The sequence below is a fragment of the Lutra lutra genome, chromosome 7, assembly GCF_902655055.1.
Source record: "Lutra lutra chromosome 7, mLutLut1.2, whole genome shotgun sequence".
Lineage (NCBI taxonomy): Eukaryota > Metazoa > Chordata > Mammalia > Carnivora > Mustelidae > Lutra > Lutra lutra.
This window is the reverse complement of record NC_062284.1, coordinates 50092479-50109458: the sequence shown is the minus strand read 5'-3', so window position 1 is coordinate 50109458 and position 16980 is coordinate 50092479. Positions and strand designations below refer to the sequence as shown.

General features: G+C 39.6%; 1 protein-coding gene across 6 annotated transcripts in view; it reads right to left on the bottom strand.

Moving 5' to 3' along the window:
- The window catches only part of CHD8 (chromodomain helicase DNA binding protein 8), a 63019-nt gene that overhangs the window by 13525 nt on the left and 32514 nt on the right, over nt 1-16980 (bottom strand). For all 6 annotated transcript variants that reach the window (XM_047739263.1, XM_047739267.1, XM_047739266.1 and 3 more), the window contains exons 6-22: nt 16708-16890; nt 16558-16626; nt 16148-16203; nt 15552-15669; nt 11872-11955; nt 8350-8487; nt 7016-7137; nt 6628-6871; nt 5396-5572; nt 4231-4374; nt 3735-3990; nt 2564-2774; nt 2122-2317; nt 1456-1623; nt 1080-1259; nt 612-722; nt 70-266 (exon numbers count right to left, since the gene is read on the bottom strand). In XM_047739263.1, coding sequence (XP_047595219.1) covers nt 70-266; nt 612-722; nt 1080-1259; nt 1456-1623; nt 2122-2317; nt 2564-2774; nt 3735-3990; nt 4231-4374; nt 5396-5572; nt 6628-6871; nt 7016-7137; nt 8350-8487; nt 11872-11955; nt 15552-15669; nt 16148-16203; nt 16558-16626; nt 16708-16890 — 2654 coding nt within the window. The remainder of the gene's footprint in view (nt 1-69; nt 267-611; nt 723-1079; nt 1260-1455; nt 1624-2121; nt 2318-2563; nt 2775-3734; nt 3991-4230; nt 4375-5395; nt 5573-6627; nt 6872-7015; nt 7138-8349; nt 8488-11871; nt 11956-15551; nt 15670-16147; nt 16204-16557; nt 16627-16707; nt 16891-16980) is intronic.

Genomic DNA, 16980 nt, shown 5'->3' with positions numbered 1-16980 from the left:
ATTTGAAAGGCAAATAGAGAGTCTATCAGGATGGAAATACACTACCTCTAATGGCAAGGTGGTTCTTACCCATACACCAATAGGTGCTTTTCCACCCGAAAGCAGTCAGTGCGCCCATAGGTATGATGACGGTCATGTCGGCGAGAGCGTGGACGCTCGTCATCTTCACTTTCCAAATCAGAGAATTCCACTAGGTCATCATCTTTCAGAGTGCTGAAGTGGCGGGTCTGTTTTCGTACTCTAGGTGTGTCAATCACCAAATTATTCTACACAGAGAACAGAAGGAGAAGAGTAACTCTCTTCATGACAAGGCCATGGGAAAGGAATTAACACAATTATGGACTGAAATAGCCTTGTATATAACATTTGCAGATACTCTAAGAGAGATTTTTTTAGGACAGGAAAAATATATGACTCAGAAACAAAGTTAAGTGGTAGATATCCAAGCAGTTTTCTGGGACTTCCCATACAGAAAGTTTTTACAATGGCTCTTATATACAATATACCATCATAATCCAAGGTCAGCATCAAAGAATCAGAGCAGCTACAAAGTCTCCTGAAAGTAATGTGTCTTCTATAATACTTCCTCCCTAAAACAAAAGGAAGCCTACCTTGCTATTAAGTAGATCCATGTCCAGGTCAGCCTTTTTGGCCCACTTCTGCCAAAAGTTGGGGTCATCCAGAGAAATATCAGTCCTATTTTCAGAAGCAACAAAGCTTGCCTAGTGAGAACAAAGGAACAAAGTAAAGTTAACTACAACACTTTTCTGAGCAGTGGGAAACCAGTAACTCTATTTTAAAAATATATTTCAATTCTAGGGGCGCCTGGGAGGCTCAGTTGTTAAGCATCTGCCTTCGGCTCAGGTCATAATCCCAGGGTCCTAGGATCGAGCCCTGTGTGGGGTTCCCTGCTCTGCGGGAAGTGGCTTCTCCCTCTCCCACTCCCCCTACTTGTGTTCCATTTCTGGCTGTCTCTCTCTCTGTCAAATAAATAAAATCCTTAAGAAAAAAATAATTTAAATTCTAGGAGACTGCGGTCTCTACCTCCTTTTCCTTAATTTGGCACAGACAGAACATACCTTGGCAAAGGTCGAACCCTTTCCTTCAGACTCAATGGTGATGGTTGTGGTTCGTCTTAACAAGATCTGGTCAATGTCTTCTTCACAAAACTTGGAGCCCTCATCATCTTCTTCCATTATGGCTGCATATGCCCCTTTTCGTAAGAGATCTTCAATCTCCTTCTTGGAGAACTGTTGGATCTGCAAAATCCAATAGAAAAATGAAAAAACTAACAAGAGAATATTATCTAACTATATAATAACTTAGTTCATTATGTTTTAAGAGATATTTTTAGAAATCTAAAGAAGGTGGTCATATTCCCGTGCAAAAACCAGCTTTCTCTCCCTCTATCACTATGACCAGCTACAAACACATCTATAGATTAAGAGGACTCACTCCGGTTATGTTGCCATCTCGACCACTCATGGACTGAAGCACAGCCTTATCCAATCCCAACTTGAGGCTAGCCTTATCAAACATCTCTCTCTCATAAGAATTACGAGTGATGAGACGGTACACCTTCACAGCTTTGCTCTGCCCAATTCGATGACACCGTGCCTGGGCCTGGTTAAAAAGAAATGGAAAGAAAGGGCAAAGATGACATAAAATTGGGGCAGGGGGCAGTGGCGGGAAGAGACCTGTGATTCAAAATACCAATTCATATCTACAAAGCAGCCATGAGATCAACTCAAAACCAAAAGTCCATTTTAAGATGAAATTATTGTCCCACCAAGTACACCAGGGGTCTGTAAGCTATAGGCTGCCCAGCCACTGTGCATTTGGTGATATGTAACCCCACCCATTCATCTATATATGGTCTATGGCTGCTTTTGTACTCCAAGAGCAGAGATGAATAGTTACAACAGAGACCGTATGGTTCCAAAGCCCGAAAGATCTACTATCTGGCCCTTTATGGACAAAATTTGCTGACCTCTCATGGAGACTGCCACCCTTAAACTAAGGAAACCATTCCATACTCTTTGATGTACAAGTCTAACAGATCCTGATCCTATTGCAAAACCTCTTACGTTAGGTAGCCCTTAAGACAAAGATTTCCTCTACCTGCAGGTCATTTTGTGGATTCCAATCTGAATCAAAGATGATGCAGGTATCAGCAGCCGTGAGATTAATTCCAAGTCCACCAGCCCGGGTACACAGCAGGAAGACAAAGCGGTCCGAGTCGGGCTTGCTGAAGCGGTCAATAGCTGCCTGCCGAAGGTTACCTCTGACTCGCCCGTCAATGCGCTCGTACAGGTACCTGTGCGGCAGTTACAGAAAACATGTAAATAACTTCGTTAAGCGGAAAAAGAAACCGAAAAAGCAAATTAGGATTCGTATCACAATTCCATCTCTCTAGTTGACCAAAGACCTAAACAGAAAGTTGAGAATCTTAAGTACTTCTTTTATCCTGGTCCTGGCCAACTTTAATTAAACCCAGACCCTCCTACTCTGCAGTTTTATGAAGCTACAGTAAACACAAGGCAAGGGATGACACTTTTCTCACCTCCTCTGGATTAGATAATCCTCTAGGATATCTAGGCAGCGTACCATCTGGGAGAAGATCAGAACCTTATGGCCACCAGCTTTAAGTTTTGGAAGTAACTTGTCAATAAGAACCAATTTGCCAGCTGAACGAACCATGGCCTGCAAGTGGAAGTCATGAGGTATAATATGGCAAGCTTCTCGAAATTCTGTTAGGATTTTTTCTTCTGCACCTACCAAAAGAAAAATCAAACTTGATGGTGAGATGGGAAACAAAGAAAAGTAACCTGACTTGAAATAAACATTTTCCTCACAGAGAATTTCAGCACCCAAAAAATCCTAAATCATCTTCGACTGTGTTATACAAAATACTGCAAATAAGTTAGACTTAAGATTGTAATTGGATAAAACATCTGTAACAACGAGGACTAGGACAGGACATGCAAACAACTATCACCACCCTACTGGCATCCAAAACAGAAACTACAAAATGGAGTACCGATGAGGACATTTATCCAGAACACAGAATGACTTGATTTCTTGTCCATGACATTCTACACAGCAAATCCCATAGATTATGCAGGATCAAGGGGGAAGGACTAGAGAAAGACATTCCACATAAGAATTGTTTTTTTTTTAGAAGAGGGGTGCTTGAGGGTGCCTGGGTGGCTCAGCTGGGTGTCTTATCTCTGGCTCAGGTCATAATCCCGGAGTTCTAGGATCAAGCCACGAATCGAATCGGGTTCCCTGCTCAGCAGGGAGTCTGCTTCTCCCTCTCTCTCTCCCCTTCCCACGCTCCCCCTCGTGCTTGCTTGCTTTCTCTCTCTCTCAAATGAATAAAGTCTTAAATAAATAAGTAAGCAAGTAAGTAAGGGGTGCTTGGGTGGCTCAGTTGGTTAAGTGTCCAACTCTTGATTTTGGCTCAGGTCATGACCGCAGGGTCATAAGACTGAGCCACACATCAGGCTCTTCACTCAGCGGGAAGTCTGCTACTCTCCCTCTCCCCAGCACAGGTGCGCTCTCTCTCAAAAATCTTTAAAAAAAAAATCTTAAAGTCTTAAAAAATAATTGTTTTAAAAGAAGAATCCCCTTCCCTCCCAAATCAGTCAACATATCCACTGTTCCTCAGGGATATTATTTGCAAGTAAATGCATGTGATATAGAAATGTAGGTATTGTCCAGAACTCTCTCACCATTGATGAGATACGGGTGGTTGCAGCATTTGCGCAACTCCATCATTGTATTGAGTAGATTAGGCATGTTTGTATGACCTGCCCCTTTGGAAAGGAAGGAGAAATTCTTCTCCAGAATAGCCCGGTAATATTTCTTCTGGATATTGGTCAACTCTACTTCAATGATAGTTTCCTGTTTGGGTGCCAGATTTTTTTCAACATCCTCTTTGAGTCTTCTTAGCATCATTGGCTTGAGAATGGCCTGTAGCTTTTGAACCTGTGCCCAATACAGGAGAGAAAATAAATAAAAACTATTAGACAAACATTCTCACATTACATGGAAACATGAAGGAATACAATGAGAGCTTTCCATTATCTGAAAAATGTGGATTTTGTACAATGCCACAAATGACGCAGAAACAAGGTTATAAGGAGTTCAGAGAGGTCCTTGTGGTCCACAGCAACAAAGGTGTGCCTAGTACAAACGTTACCTTTTTTGTCCAGATAGACTTCCTACCTGCTCCTCTGTCTTGAGATCCCCAAAATCCTTGAGGAACTCTGATTCTGAAGGAAACTGTGAAGGTTCCAAGAAATGAAGCAAGCTGAACAGTTCCTCCACAGTATTTTGCAATGGCGTTCCTGTGAGTAGCACTTTGTGTTCCTAGAAATGGAGAAAACAAAAAAATGGTAAAATTAAAAAATATAAAGGACTTCTGGGGTTTTCTCTTAGGTATAAAACTTTAGTTTTAATTTCATTATCTATAAAATTATGGGAATGGACCAGATTACTATCTTTTCTTTCACTTGCTCCCTCTTCTGATAAACACAAAACATTAAAAAAACAAAACAAAACAAAACAAAACCAAAGCCTTGATATTATTTAACAAGAATTTAAATATTAAGTATAAGCAAATAAAGAAATATTCAAAAATATGGGGCTTTTTTACAATTACATAGGCCTTTCCACACTCAACTCCCCACAGATATCCTCATATGTCCCCCTCTAGGGAATGTACCTGTGCTGGATTAAATATGGCCATTAATTCTTTGTAGTTCCTCCTATCAAGGTTCACCCCTTGAATCTGGGCTTGCCTTGTGGCTTGCTCTGACAAAGAGAATGTAGCAGAAGTGATATTGTGTGAGTTTCAGAGCATATACCTCAAAGGCCTTGCAACTTCTGCCTTTGCCCTCTCTGGATACTGCCCTGATTCTACCATGTCAAGAAGCAAAGTCTGGTCTACTGGAGGATGACAGGTCATATGGTTGATGACCCAGGAGCCCACCAATTGCCAGCAGCAGCCACATTACTGACTACAGGCAAGACCACTAAAAGGGATGGCCTAGCTGTGCCCAGCCCAAGTTGCTGACCTAGAGAATCATAAAAAATAATAGTTGTTTTAAGCGAAGTTTTAGGGTATTCATTATGTCGCACTAGGTAACTAATATCATATCCCACCTCTCCACCTGATTAAGAACTGCTAACATACAACTATCTTCTAATTCTAAAGTTTATAGGACTTTTATATGACTTTCAGGTGTCCATTCCCATAGGCCATACCCACCACCCAATAGTAAGATCCTGATGTTTTTTCTCTGCCAAATTTGTTACATTAATTCCACAGGGAATTAGGATTATTTTAATTCCAGGTGTTTCCGCCCATAAGTCAACATGAGGAACTCACCAGGTCCATGTGCTTGAGGCTATCGAGCAGCTTGCAATTACGGTTCTTTAGCCGATGCGCCTCATCAATAATGACACAACGCCATTCAATCTCACGAAGCTCAGGACAGTCTGACAAAATCATCTCAAAAGTGGTGATCAGGGCATCAAACTTGTACGCGCCTGGGATGAGGCGCCCCTAAGCATGAAGGCAATAAAGTTAAAAAAGGCCTAATGTCCCCTAAGTGAGGACCTCTTCTGCATTACACATTCTCTTTTCTATATTCAAGCAGGCTTAGTAGGAAATACAAACAGCACCACCACCCATCTCTGCTGCTGTGTATTTTCCTGATAAACAGTGCCAAATCACTGGATCAAAGATACAATGTCTCCTCAAGCTATCAGTTTCTTGGGAAAATGACAGACCTCACTGTATAAAGCTGGATACTTTCGACTTTGCTGTGTGCCTAGCTCATTTATCTCAGATCTAGATCTTTTGGTAGTTAACACTGAAATCCACAAATGTTGGGCACTGTTGAAATATACAAGACAAGACTGAAAGTGAAACAGGTAATACCATTACTGTCTAAAAATGGACAGGAGAGGGGCGCATGGGTGGCTCAGTGGATTAAACTTCTGCCTTCGGCTTAGGTCATGATCTCAGGGTCCTGGGATCAAGTCCCGCATCGGCTTCTCTGCTCAGCAGGGAGCCTGCTTCCCCCCACTCCCCGCCACTGCCTGCCTCTCTGCCTACTTGTGATCTCTGTCAAATAAATAAATAAAATCTTAAAAAATTTTTTTTTAAAAAACGGACAGAATTGAATCAGTTTAACAAAATTAAAAGCAGCAAATATGACTAAGAAAGGATGAATGATTCAAATTTTTATTTTCAAATTTGTATAGAACAAAGGAACTAATCTGAATGAAAAATTTTAGTAGTCTTTAAAAAAAAGAGAGGAAGTGGCTTAAGTTCATCACCTCAATACTTCTTGATGAAAACTCATCAATGCCAATAAAATTCTATTTAAAATGCATGTATTCATAAATAGTCAGAACTTCCACTGGATCAAAATGTGCACTGGATCAAAAGAACAAAAGTCAAAGAAAAAAATTCCATGTGCAATCTAGACAAAATGCCATAAGTCACTTCAGAAAATCTCAATACTAGTCTTTTATTCATATAAAAGCCCTAAAATACCAGGTACCATGGCCTACTCTCTCTGAACCATTACATTCCCATGATCTACAACTCACCCGTGAATCTTTGCAGTACATTTCATATTGCTGAATCATCTGACGGCTGGCCAGACTGCCATGGTATACAATAGTGTTCATTTCTGTCCATGTATTGAATTCTCGCTCCCAGTTAGTAATTGTGGACAGTGGGGCAATGACCAGGAAGGGGCCATGGATGCCCACATTATAAACCTCCTGCAAGAAGGCAATGGACTGGATAGTTTTGCCCAGTCCCATCTCATCAGCCAGGATACAGTTCTGCCTGAAGATTCATCATGGAAAAAGAAAAGCATGTCAAAAGATACATCTTTTCAAAAAATACGTAAAAAGGAACTATTTCAACAGAAAAGAGATAAAAATAATTCCAGGCCAAGCCTACATTTCATGGGCCTACTCTTTTCCGTACCTGTTATACCAATTAAAAAGCAGCCAGTTGACCCCTTCCAACTGATATTCCCGTAACTGGTTTCTGTTTTTATACTCATGTGACAGCTCCAACTTCTTCCAGGCACTTGCCTGTGGACGATTCTACAAAAGAGAAAATTTGAATAAATGGGGTGAAGACACTAACAAAATTAGGCAAACTTACTAGCGAGTTCTAGGAGCTAAAATTGATTAAAAAACATGGATTAAAAACATTTAAAATATATTCAAATTCATGAGTTCATAATAAAGTTTAAACTAAAATAAAGTTTAAGAAACTTAAAAAAAAGAGGAAAACCAAAACCACTGGTCACTTTTGGAGAATGCAAGAGAACTACTTCATTATTTTGATATCTGAGAAATAAAGAAAGAAAACAAAGGATTTATCTTCTTTTCCTATATCATCTGAACCTCAGAGTAACCAAACAGTACATGAATCATTATTTTCTTTTTTAGGAGATTCTAGCTAATAAATAAAAACATGATATAATTAAAATAACATCATTTTGAAATCCTTAAAGAATAGGCCGAGGCAATGATCATTAATGACTAATAATATCACAAAAGACAACCTGATAGAATCACCTATGAAACAGATTTAGTGTCTCCCTTCCCCATTTGATCAAGCCTTTAGAATAGTGATACTAATGGAACTATGATGATGTTTTACATCTGACACTAGCCAAATGTGATTACTGAGCATGTGCAATGAGTCTACTGGCTACTATATTAAGCACAGCGCTAAAAAGTTCCAGTGGACACCACTGTTCTATATCTAACCATTTATGTAAAATGATAAAGAACAGAGAACACATTAGAAGTTTCCAAGGAGGGTGTAACTGGTAAACTTCAGACTATGGAAAACCCTAGAGAACAAACCACCTGATTTCTTCAAGAGAAATTATAAAGTAGGGGGAAACTAAAATTAAGAGACACTTGAGACACATTAACTGACAGCACTATATAGACCTTTATTCAAAATCCAATCCAAACAATTTAACAAAAATTAGAAGATAATCAGGGAAATATATATAGCAATTGGTTATTTGTTGATATTTAGAAATGGTTAAATTTTCTCAGGTATAAAAGTGGTTTTACCTTTGGACATTAACACTGAAATACTTAAAGATGAAGTAAAGGAATCTAGGATTTGCTTTAAAATAATCTGGAAATTAGTACACTATACTATTTCTTTTACTTTTGTATATGTTTGAAAATTTCTATAATAAACGCTAAAACAACTACATAAACTTCTATAAATAAAAAATTAAATCATTACCTACATCGACTTTACATTCTAACTGCAAATGTACTTACTACTCTTTTGAGTTCTGGGTGTCTTGACTGAATCCGTTTAAATTCTCGAATCTTGCCCTCATCAACATCCTCTTTCAGCTCCCACGTACTATCCTCGTAGGGCAGCGAGCACCATTTCACCAGGTAGTAAATTACAGGCTAGGAGAGAAAAAGCTAAAGCCTTAATAAACTGATTCTGTGTTCTCTGCTGTTATTAAGGGTAAGAATTTTTTTTTAAAGATTTTATTGATTTATTTGACAGAGAGAGAGACAGTGAGAGCAAGAACACAAGCAGGGGGAGTAGGAGAGGGAAAGCAGGCTTCCCGCAGGGAGCCTGATGTGGGGCTCAATCCCAGGGCCCTGGGATCATGACCTGAGAGCCAAAGGCAGATGCCCAACAACTGAGACACCCAGGTGCCCCAAAGGGTAAGAATTTGACTACAGAATCAGATCACAAAGTGTTAATACCTAGAAAGTGCTTTAAAAAAAAAAAAAAAAAAGGCTGGGAATACCAATCATAGGTTCACCTGCTGAGGCACTGTACTATTCATGGCTTGGATCATTTTTCCAGGCAATTTATCAGAATCTGTTCTAAGAGGCAAAGTTATACCCAGTATTTTCTAGAACACTAAGCACTGAAACATTATGCTCATCAACCATGAAAATGCAAAAAATAAAATAAATGCTTTTCCAACATTATGTTGAATTAGGTTGAAACTGAAAGATAGAGCTCTGCTTCATACTATTATCCTGGCACCAAATTTAATACAGTGGAAGAGTGGAAGCCAGGCTACTTTCCTATGTGAGGAACGGATTAACCCATTAGAGCAAAGCAGGGTTGAAATCCCTGGGCTTCTAAGCTTCTGTAGCTCTGACTGCAGTTGCTACTCCAAAAAGCAGTCATATGGTGAAGAAGAGATATGCTTGTGAGCTAGGAGGTAACTAGGAAAGGTGTCACTGAAGACAGGTAACAAGAGAGAAGAGAGGAGGGGCAAATACTAAAGCTCTAACTACAGTACTGTGCTCTTATCTATGTGTTCTGCTGTTCTCATGACTCAAATTGATCACTGCCCTGACTGCATTTCTATTTTTGGTCTATATGAAAAAAGAAGGATTAGGGGCACCTGGGTGGCTCAGTGGGTTAAAGCCTCTGCCTTCGGCTCAGGTCATGATCCCCGGGTCCTGGGATTGAGCCCCACGTCAGGCTCTCTGCTCAGCAGGGAGCCTGCTTCCCTTCCTCTCTCTGCCTGCCTCTCTGCCTAATTGTGATCTCTGTCTGTCAAATAAATAAATAAAATCTTTTTTTTTTTTAAGATTTTATTTATTTATTTGTCAGAGAGAGAGAGGGAGAGAGAGCAAGCACAGGCAGACAGAATGGCAGGCAGAGGCAGAGGGAGAAGCAGGCTCCCTGATGAGCAAGGAGCCCGATGTGGGACTCGATCCCAGGACGCTGGGATCATGACCTGAGCCGAAGGCAGCTGCTTAACCAACTGAGCCACCCAGGCGTCCCATAAATAAATAAATAAAATCTTAAAAAAAAAAAAAAAAGAAAAGAAAAGAAAAAAGGATTAGATGGGGCCTAGTGTAATCAGTAAGAATCTCTGGTACCACTTCACAGAATACCCCTAAAACAGCCAGCAAGAAGTCTGAAGATATAAGCACCTCAACAGAATTACAGATCAAGGAATCCCTAGAATTAATCTAGTTGCTCTTTCCCTATTTTCTTAATTATAGTGACACAGGTCATTTCCTACATAAAGCCATTTGTCCAGGTAACATATTTCTGGCATCTTAACTTACTTTTCCAAGGACTTATTTATAATCCACTTTTCCACTATTAGGTCATGTAAAAGAATGACCAATTAAACTTATTTTGGGGAGAGGGAAAATTGGGTTCACAGAATGTTGTAATCCAATATTGGAGCACAAGTTATAGCAGCAGGAAACTAAAACATTTTCGTCTGTCTTGCCATTTCCGACACAGTCCAAAGATCAATTGGTTTTTTAAGAGTGGTATGTTGGTAAGAGCATAAGATGTTCAAGACTGAGATCCTAAAAATGACAAGAATTTAATAGTAGCTAACGTGTCCATTTTAAAAACTGGTCCAGGGGCACCTGAGTGGCTCGGTCAGTTGAGCGACTGCCTTCTGCTCGGGTCGTGGTCCCAGGGTCCTGGGATCGAGTCCCACATGAGGCTCCCTGCTCAGTGGGGAGTCTGCTTCTCCCTCTCCCTCTGCCTCTTATCTGCTTGTTCGCGCTCTCTCTCAAATAAATAAATAAAATCTTTTAAAAAAAAAATAAATAAATAAATAAATAAAAACTGGTCCATTCCCCACTCACCTCCTGCTAATGAATAATAAACAATAACTCCCACCCCAACCCATAGAGGCAGAAAATGTGTTTTCTGAGGCATGCTTGTCAGGATCTGAAGACAATGAACTGTAATTGGCCTTGGATGTCTAAGGTTCTGAATGACCCTAAAGGCTTCTAAAATAGACTAAACATAGAATTTTAGAGAGGGAAGACTTTTGATTCCTAGAACCCATAAGGGTGATATATAGACACATGGCATTTAGCTTGTGAGTGAGCCTAGCTCACCACTGGCACTGACATTTTAATTAAGTTCTGTTGTTCTGTACTGGTCACTGGGTAAGCAGTAACTGTCAGATGTGATAAAACTTGATGAAATGTGGCCCTACCAAGAACTTATAGTTGAAGTGAAAAGAAAGCGATAGTTTCTAAGGGAATGGTGATTCATAGTCTAAGTAAGTTTGAAATACATTTAAAAGACATAATGTTGAATTCACTGGTGGCTTAGACATTTTCAACTTATTTGGAAAATGAAAAAACTGATTTATGAAACTGTATCAACAGGTTAGTTTTAGCACATACAAAATCTGCTAACAGAGCTTTAGTGCAGTGATTCCCAAATCAAGCTATGTTTGACAATCTCTTGGAGAACAACTTAAAAATCCAGATCTCTGAGTCCCACCTAGAGATCTACTGAATGTGAATCTGTGGGAGTGCAATTCCATAGTCTGTTTGAAAGTACAGATTCAAATGCAGTAGATTGGTTTTAATGATAAATGAAAATGCATTCAACTGATGGTAAGTTCAAAAAGTAACTCTCAGTGACATGGAGAAAGCTAGGAGTCTGTGGAGGCATTTTTATATTTATAAATATGAAGATTTGTGAAGTATCCCTATTCCTCTCCCCTTCTATAACCCTTAACTGGACGTCAGGGGTCTCCCATATAAAATCTAAGAGAAAACAAGATCAAGGTGAAGGAGTACTTGTTAATATAGCTCCTGGTACTTATAGCGCTCAGATGTTTGACTTTATGAGCTTTCCTTTTAGCCTCTCTCCCTATTCCCTTATCTTCCCAGTATCATTCCCTTATCTTCCCAGTATCATTCTCAGAAAAACTCAAAAATACCTTTTTGTCTAAGGGATTTCTCAGCCATATCTTCATAATAAAGGATGAGCAAGCAGACCAGTAGAAATCTCTGAGACCTTCAATGTTCTACCATGCCCCAACTCACCTCCCCATTGTCTTTGTCAATACTGTGAGACTCATCCAATATCCTATCCACTTCTACATAGTCTGGATTGAAGGGTTCTTCATCCTAGAGGAGTTATGAAACAAACAGTAAGACCAAAAGATCACTGTCCAGTAAACCCAACCTTCCATCCCACCTTTACCTGGTGATCTCACTTCAAAAATTTTTTTTAAAAGATGCCTTCAGAAGGGAGTCCCCCCACCATTTTCACCATATAAAATCCTTTTTAAAAACTTAATTAAATTTGCACCTATCTTCTCACCTATGACCAGAGGAAGTGTCTTCTAACAGAGGTCATTCTACCCCTTCTCAGCCTCTTAGGAATCTCTCTCCTGGATCATTCCCATAAACACACAGATATATTCTACTATTTCACATCTTTTTTTTTTTTTTTTTAAGATTTTTTTATTTATTTGTCAGAGAGAGAGTGAGAGAGAGCGAGCACAGGCAGACAGAATGGCAGGCAGAGGCAGAGGGAGAAGCAGGCTCCCCGCCGAGCAAGGAGCCCGATGTGGGACTCGATCCCAGGACGCTGGGATCATGACCTGAGCCGAAGGCAGCTGCTTAACCAACTGAGCCACCCAGGCGTCCCTACTATTTCACATCTTAAAAAGACCTCCTTTATTCTTCATCTGCCTGCAGCTATTTTTCTGTTCTGCTTCATACCCAAACTTTCCCAAGTTTTAACCACACGGGATACCCGGCAGGTCATCACCTCCACTGTCCAGCCACTCCACTCTGCCTTCCACTTCCTTCACACAACTTAATTACTCTTGTCGATCTTATTAATAATCTCCAAATTGCCAAATATAATGGAACATTTCTGTCCTCATCTCACTTAACCTCTAACGAAGTATTCCACAATTCCTAATTCTCTCCTTTAAAAACCCTTGGGTTTTCTGAGACACTACACTCTTGTCAGTAGCCCTTCCCCCTTTATTTTGGTTTTAGCCAATTCTTGATCACCTTCACTGGTTCTTTTTCATCTAAATCATTGGTATCCAACTTTGGGTGGTATCTGAAAATAAATAACCAAAGACTCCAAAGAAAGATCTTAAAGAAACTTTAAGGAAAAAACTCTTCCTTATTAAGACACTTTTCCTTCTTGCTTTTCGTGACTTTGCTTCCTAATCTTTCTCCTGCCACTCTGGCATACAGTTCCTTCTCCTTCACCTGGACCTCTATATTTGGGAGAAGTCTTAAAGCCTTGGTTCTGGGCTCACATCCATGCTATTACAGAAAGAACTTTCATAAGAAAATACAGAACTATTAGAATGTATAGAAATCCCTCCCCCCTCAGGTGGCTTTAATCATTAAGGTTTTAATAACTATTTATATGCTGATAAAATCCAAATTTTAATTGCAACCTGAAAAATCCAGATTTGTATATCTGTGCTTACTAGAGATAGGTTAAGGAATTTTAAGGTTAACATAGTCTAAACTAAAAAAAAATTTTTTAACGATTTTATTAATTTGACAGAGAGACAAGCAAAAGAGGGAACACAAGCAGGGGGAGTAGGGGAGGGAGAAGAAAGCTTCCTGTTGAGCAGGGAGCCTGATGCAGGGCTCGATCCCAGGACCCTGGGATCATGACCTGAGCCAAAAGCAGAGGCTTTTTTTTTTTTTTTTTTAAGATTTTATTTATTTATTTGACAGAAAGAGAGAGATCACAAGCAGGCAGAGAGGCAGGCAGAGAGAGGGGGAAGTGGGCTGCCCGCCAAGCAGAGAGCCCAATGTGGGCATTGATCCCAGGACCCTGAGATCCTGACCTGAGCTGAGAGCAGAGGTTTAATCCACTGAGCCACCCAGCTACCCTGAAAGCAGATACTTAAGAAATGGGCCACCCAGGCACACCTAAACTCTTGATTTCCCCCCATCAGCTGCTTCTAATATCTTCGATACTTTAATAGATGCCACCTCAACCCATTTGCTCAGACCACAAACCTATCTATATAAGCCACCATACCAAGCCTTGTCAATTCTAATCTATCCATTCTATCCACTTGAAACCATTCTACTTTTAAGCCATGATATTTCCTATGTAGAAATCTTCAACTGCTTCCTTACTGCTCTTCATACTTTCATGCTTACTCTTCTTCAATCCATTCTCCAAAGTCTAGGTGATCTTTTAAAAGTGAACACTGGATTAGGCCTTCATATATGCTATTTCCCATGCCAGCAATATTATTTACATGGATTCATAGCCTTGCTCCTATTCATAGTTCAATTCTCAGATAAGTCTTCCCTAATTATCCAAAGTAGGTGTTTCCTCCACCTCCCCTTATGTCTCCTTGTGCTCTTTCTTTTCTGGCACTTAACACAATTTGAATTATTTTTTAATATTTCTCTCTCCCCAATTAGACAGTGAGCTCTATGAGAACACAGTCCATATCTGGTTTGTTCTCCATAAAGACTAGCACATGATAAATGATGAATAAATGAATGACTGATTTGGTTAAATGGCCTACCTATATATGGAGATTTAATTGGCATATGAGTTAGTAGAGACTGGTTCAAGAGTCACAAATTGTACATCTAATATCAGCTGGAATGGTATTACAGTTTCATTGTACATTACACAAATTGTTTTAAAAGAACATAAATGAAAAAGCACAACCCAATTATTACTTTCATATGAAAAGAAATTATAAAACTACATGGTCCTACTTCCCTCTCCAGGTGATGAGAAATAGTTAATTTATTTGCAAACCTGGTGGTCTCAAGTTAGCTTTATCATATATATTCAGGCAGAACTGAGGGGTTTTTTGCTAAAACTATACATTTAGTTCCTTCCTTCCTTCAATCTTTCTTACTAGAACTTTTTCCCTTTAGCTCTAAGAAGCTTTGAAAAAGAATGTGTCTTCTCAAGGCACGCAGTTCTATATATATGGTAATGATGACAAACCCCAATTCAACAAATGTGTATATATATATACACAAAGCTTTCAAGGCAAAATGGACAGTTAAACTATGGCTCAAAAGACCCTTAATGCATACTCCAGTGTTTATCCAGTAGTTAAGAACTGTTATGGGAGGGGCGCCTGGGTGGCTCAGTGGGTTAAAGCCTCTGCCTTCGGCTCAGGTCATGATCTCAGGGTCCTGGGATCGAGCCCCCGCATCGGGCTCTCTGCTCAGCAGGGAGCCTGCTTCCCTTCCTCTCTCTCTGCCTGCTTGTGATCTCTGTCGAATAAATAAATTAAAAAATCTTAAAAAAAAAAAAAAAAAAAGAATGGTTATGGGAAATTAAATCTCCTCTATCATCATTTCTTGTTACAGTGGATTAGAAATTTTAGAAAATAAATGTTCTTTCCTAAAGAACGGTTGCTTATGCCTACAGAAACCATCAACTGCTACAGATTGACATTAGAAGAAGAATGCCTCAAGTGGATGAGAGGTCAGTTTAAAATCCATCTTGAAAATACTTCATGAATACTGAGCAAGTCAATACCAAAATATCCTATAAACTTATAAAAAGACCTCATTTAGACCTGGTAAAACAAAGCATGGGGCAACTAAATTAGGAAAGTCCAATGATCAAAATTAAGACTTCATGGCCATATACACAAAGCAAATATAAGTCTTAAGTAATCAGTCAAGACTGATAACCCCAATAATTTATGCTTCTGTGAAATAAATGATAGGCAATACCTATTCCTAATTACCTCATGGAAGAAGTGTCTCATCTGAGCCATTTTGGTTTTGAAGCGCTTTAGTTTTTGATGGATCCTTTTATCCTTCTCTAGTTGGGAGATGGTAGCCCATTCACAGTGTAGATAGGAGCTGAAGGGGATGGAAATAGCTGGTCATGCTGTGAGAAAGGGGAACTGGTAGGCTAGATTTGGGGATAAGCCAGAAGCAGGCACAATGGTAAGTGCTTCTTAAGACTGATTTTGCACACAAACACCTGGTCTGGGGCAGGCTTGAAAGTTCACATTTCTAACAAGCACCCAAATGACGCTAATTCTGCTGGTCCACTGACCAGTCTGAGTAGAAAGGTCTTAATGTTAAATTAAGGTATCACAAGGAATCACAAGGGATTTTATCAGGAACCACCCTTACCCCACCTTCCTGTTGGGAACCAGGAAGAGAAACGCAATTCCCGAACTCCTCTCTGAATAGACATTTTCCTCAAAAGAAAACAATTTGGGCTAGGAGACTATTAAAAAGGGACACATTCCCACCCAGGATGGACTATACAGGAGAACTTTTTACAACCCTGTGGGTTTAGGGTGAAAAGCTTTTTGCACAGATCACATACTAGTTCTTGTACTTGACAAAGAATTCTTCTGCCTCAGTATACTGTCCAGAAGGAAGCTGAGAAGAAAGAAATCATTGTTATTAATAACCTTATTTGTGAAAGAAAGAAGCTTTAATTTTCACTACTCATGGTAGAGCTTCATACCAATGTTCCTAGAGTGTATTAGTGACTGAGGGATTAAAGAACTAACCTAGTACTCCAATACAAGAGATCTGACAGCTGGAAAAAATAAGTCTATCCATCTTAAACAGAAAACCAAAAGAAGAGGCAATAAGACAGTTCCTATTTTCTAGGTAACTTCCCTCCACCATAACTATACGGTAGTAATATACCCTGGCATCCAAAGGTGTTTATTAAATAGAGCCTGTGAATGCAGCATTATGGGTTGACATGAAGGGTTAAGGCCTTACCTCCTTCTTCACAATCCGCATAGAAAGCACTTTGTCTACTATGGCTGCATCTTCTTCACTGGGATTCTCCTGTAGCAAAAAAATGCAGTTAGTTAACAGAGACTGTGAGGAGCAGGACAACCTCTCATATTGCTTAAGTTCTCAGCTTACCACAAAGAACTGCATGGAAGGCAAAGTCTCGCCATCTGGTTCCTGCACGGGTTCAGGGAGGATAGGCTCAGTTTTTATTGGACCAGTTACATCCACTTCTTCTTCTTCTTCATCATCTGTGATCTTTATATCCAGATCCTCTGTATATTTTTTTCGCTTAACTTGGCGGTTTGAGCGTCTTTTCTGTAGTGGAAAGAATGGTTAAAATAACTAAGTAGGTATCTCAAAGAGAAAAACCTTTAAAACTATTTGCCTATAGTCATATACTTAGAT